Genomic DNA, 4351 nt, shown 5'->3' with positions numbered 1-4351 from the left:
GAGGCAAACACCCCATTACTACTGCTGGGCCCCAGGCAGTTTTACCAAGTGGGGTACATGTACATATGGGTTCTCCACTGCTTGTTTCTAATGCAATACCTCCAGCTAATTACTATGCCAGCTACTTCTAGGTTACCCCTCTCTCCTGTATCTGGTTCAGTATTGTCCTGAGGGCTCTTGGGGCTATGATGCATCATTCAGATCCATCTGATTTTCATCTTTCAGATGTTACAGTCCCATGCTAATGAAGCATCCTTTTTCTTTTTTTCTTCTTAATTGCAGTAATGAATTTATCTATTTATTATACATTTATTTTCTCTTAATTTTATGGATTGGAGCAGGGAAGAAAAATTGTAAAGGTCATTCTGAGTCCACCATTTTGAAACTGAAGACCTCACTTTTTCTATCATATCGCCTGAGTTGTTTTGTTAATTTGTAAGGGCTCTTTATATATTGAAGATTGGCATATATGTTGCAATGTGTGTCCTTTGCCCCTGAATTTTTTCAAGTTATAAATATTTAGTTTTCATTATGGAAAAGTTCAAATATATATGAAGGCAAGAGAATAATAATATAATAAATCCAATTGCCAATATTATTTCACCTATACTTCATTCACCATCCCCTCCCATGATTATTTTGCAGTAAATCCTAGATATCATATTATTTCATCTTTAATTATTTATGTTTGTATCTCTAAAAGATAAGAACTCTTAAACATATAACCACAACACTGTTTGCACACCTAAATATCAATAATTCCTTAATATCATTCAATGAAGTGATGAATTCATACATTTTTGTTGTTGTTTATAGATGAATGAGCTCTTAACAGTTAAACCTTAAAAGCTAAATAACCACAACAAGCACATAACCTAATTCCTCACTCAATAGTTACATTTAGATAAACAGAACATTTGTTTTTTCTTGATTGCTAAGAGAGTCTTTAAAGTTTAATTCTTTTCTTGTCACCCTCCTTTCCTATTTTAAAATTCAGGTTCTGAATATGATGGAAGAAAATGAAACAGTAGATAATATTGCAAAATTAGAGCAACAGGAATTTGCTCTGGATCTTGAGGAACTGGAAAGGCTTCACGATGAAAGTGAGGAAGAAATAGAAAAGGTATGAAAAATCTAATTTAAGCACCATAAAGAAGGGAGAAAAATAAAATGGAAGGAGAACTTTTCCAGGATTATGCACATAAAACAAAAACTTTTCCAGCATGATGTGAATAAAGCAAACCTAGTGTGTATAAATTAAATGAGTAAGAAAATTACTGAATTTGGGCATTAGGGGAAAGAAGTAGGCTAGCCAGATATTTGATGTTTGTCTCTCTTCCATGACATTCATACCAAACATCTTCCACCATGTTTGAAAATTTTTGGAAATCCCCTCAGCTACCTCATGTCAACTTTGCACACTCTGGTTTAATAACCCCTTCCTTAATTAAAGTTGAAATCTTTCTCCCTACACTCACTGATTCTGTTATTTTTTGAGCACCATCTCCTCTATGGCCACTCTGAAAACGGTTAGAGAAGATTAGTGATTGCCATGTACCCTGTGTATCTTCTCTTGTCTCAGCTAACTATCCCAGCTCCTATGATTATCATATAGTTTCAATAGCTTCATCATCATCACACAGTTTTCCTCTGATTTCATTATATTTGAGTCTGGCACCCACAAAAGAATTCCAGTTATTATCTGTCCAGTTTAGAGAAAAGCAAGACTTAATAAACCTCCACTTTTCTAGATACTCCTATTAATTCAGCCTTTGCATTTTTTTGTTGCAGACCCATCATGTTGTTTACTCATATTGATTTTATTTTAGGTAAAAGCCCTAATTGTGTTTTACACCACATGTTCTTAAGCTACCTCTTTCTCAACCTGCACAGTACCCTTGATTTTTTTAGTGTGCAAGTATAAACACATCTTTCCCTCTGAACAAGGATGTTTAAGTGGATTCAAGGACATTTAAGTGGGTTGTAGTTGGTTAAACAACTACACAAAAAGAGACTGATTACTTGATTGATGTCTCTAGGAGAGAGGTTTCCAATAATATGCCTCAAGACTTTGTCCTATTAAACATATTTATTAATGACTACAGTGAAGACATAGAAATGAGGCAGATTTGTCAAATTGGTGAGTGATATACGGCTGAGAATGAGAGGAAATATATTGGATAACAGATTCGGGACCAAAAGGACCTCAACAGACTGACTCAAGGAGAAAAAATTTACCTGGGTGGTCATTCATCCATTCATCCATTCATCCATTCATTCTGCAAGATTTATTGAATACCTATTACATGTCAGGCTGGGAATACAGTGAATGCTAGAGATCAGTCCTGTCCACATGGGGCTAATCTAGTGGAGAAGACACACCATAAATACATAAATCTCTCTACATTGTATGATAAAAGCAAACAATGCTGTGATAGATGTGGGAGATCTACTTCTGTGGTCAAAGAAAACTACTTTAAAGGGGCGACATTTTGGTTGGGAGCTAAAAGAAGAGAGAGAGAGCTGACTATGCAAAGATCTGGGGGAGGAGAAAGTCAAGCAAAGGGAGCAACAAGAGTCAAGGCTCGGNGGTAGGTTTCAGAGGTAGAGTTGACAGGATTCACTGATGGATTAAGGGAGAGAGGGAAAGGGAGGACTTCGGATGACACCTAGATTTTTTTGCTCGAACATTTATGTAGGAGATGATACCATTCATAGAGGTGGGGAAGACTGGAGAGCAAGCGGGGAACCTGAAACCAGTTAACCTTGAGAACCCTGTTAGACATCTAAGCGGAGTTACCAAGCAGGCCGCTGCATAGTTGAGCCCTCAGTTCTGGGGAGAGGCAAGGACTTGCAGATGTTGGCTGGAGAGTCACGGGCATGTGGATGGACTTCAAAGGCATAAAACCAGGTGAAGTCATCATGGCCGAATGTCAAGAAACAAAAGGGAACCATGACCGAGCAACTTCGGAGATCCAGGAGGAAAAGGAGGCCAAGAAGGGGCAGCCAGTGAGGTTACAGGAGGGCCAGGAGACTGTGACATCTCAAACTCTTTCAAGACGTTTTGCTGCCTTGGGAGAATAGAAAGGGAGTAATAGCTAAAGGGGAACGTGGTGGTCAATGGAGAGTGGCTTTCCAAACCACGACAAATGCAAAGGGGATTCCAAGCAGCTATAGGAAGCGGGGCGGGAGGAGAAGAAGCTGATACGTTTTCAGTTTGACATATGTCTGTCTTCTTCTAAGATAAATGAGAATGTGAGTTTAAGCATTGACTCATCATCGCAAGAGACATTGCTCCAAGTTGATAATACGAAGGAAATTTCCTGGATACAACAAAAAAGCCAAGAGGTATTTATAAAACATGAAAGAGGTTTGAAATAATGCTTTGAGGGTGTGCCAAGTAGACTAGTTTCCTGTGAAAACCTGTTGGAAAGTTAGAAAGTAGAACGAGATCCTACTTGGCAGAGCATTACATTGTATAAGTGTAACTTTCCTGAAAGCACACGAACGCTCTCAACACACCTCGGTCTTTTAGATTCAGTTATATGAGCTTTAAGAGCTGTACTTAACCTAACAGGAAACCCAACAAGCATGAAGTGTGATACTGCACGTTGGAGTGCGTTTGCGGGGATGCTGCATGGTTGACGTCAAGAAAGGGGTGGGCCGGGAACAAGAGAAGGATCTCATGGCTTCTGATGTGTAGGAAGGTGACAAAGGATTTAGCCTCCTTGTCCGGTTTCCCTAAAGTTCCCAATAAAACAGCAGACTGGTTTTCCTTTGTCAGCGATTCTCCATTTAATTTTTTCACTGCTTAATTATTTTCTTTCCATTGACCATATAAATGACATCAGTTCCAAGGTACTGCAGTGGTCACTTACATAGTAGCAGTTGACTTAAGCAAGGTATTGCAGTGGTGTTATTATTAGCCTTTAATATTTGTCTTATTCGTTTCTAGAGACGCTCTACCTATTATGTACTATGTAGTTCTTTTTTTTTTGTTTTTGTTTTTTTTTAAGCTGAGCCATCCTACTACCTGTTGGCAGCTCAGCGTCTACCTATTATGTATCTGTGGACCTATGCATGTATGTGTATATGTGTATATAAGTGTGCATATTTCTGTCACATACCTCTCTATCACTTCTCTTGCCTGTTTAAGTGATATACTTGTCCCATTTCAGGCCATCAGAATGGAGGTTAAACTGTTTTCCAACAAAAGGAGAGAGATCAAAACAGGAATCAAAGAACTTGCTAAAACTGTAAGTGCTATGATTTCATATACGACTACATTTGGCCCTTGATCTAAAATTATTTTTTGAGCTATATTTTGTTCAACACAGCATGAGGAGCTATA

At 38.2% G+C, this 4351-nt stretch overlaps 1 protein-coding gene across 1 annotated transcript in view; it reads left to right on the top strand.

Moving 5' to 3' along the window:
* Positions 1-4351, top strand: part of CFAP43 (cilia and flagella associated protein 43) — an 88690-nt gene that overhangs the window by 51771 nt on the left and 32568 nt on the right. Inside the window, exon 12 of the mRNA XM_019636287.1 lies at positions 953-1123. Within this exon, the coding sequence (XP_019491832.1) occupies positions 953-1123 (171 nt within the window). The remainder of the gene's footprint in view (positions 1-952; positions 1124-4351) is intronic.

This window comes from Hipposideros armiger, unplaced genomic scaffold (assembly GCF_001890085.2).
Source record: "Hipposideros armiger isolate ML-2016 unplaced genomic scaffold, ASM189008v1 scaffold_28, whole genome shotgun sequence".
NCBI classification, from domain to species: Eukaryota; Metazoa; Chordata; class Mammalia; order Chiroptera; family Hipposideridae; genus Hipposideros; species Hipposideros armiger.
The sequence above is the reverse complement of the archived record's forward strand: the minus strand, read 5'-3'. Positions and strand labels throughout refer to the sequence as shown.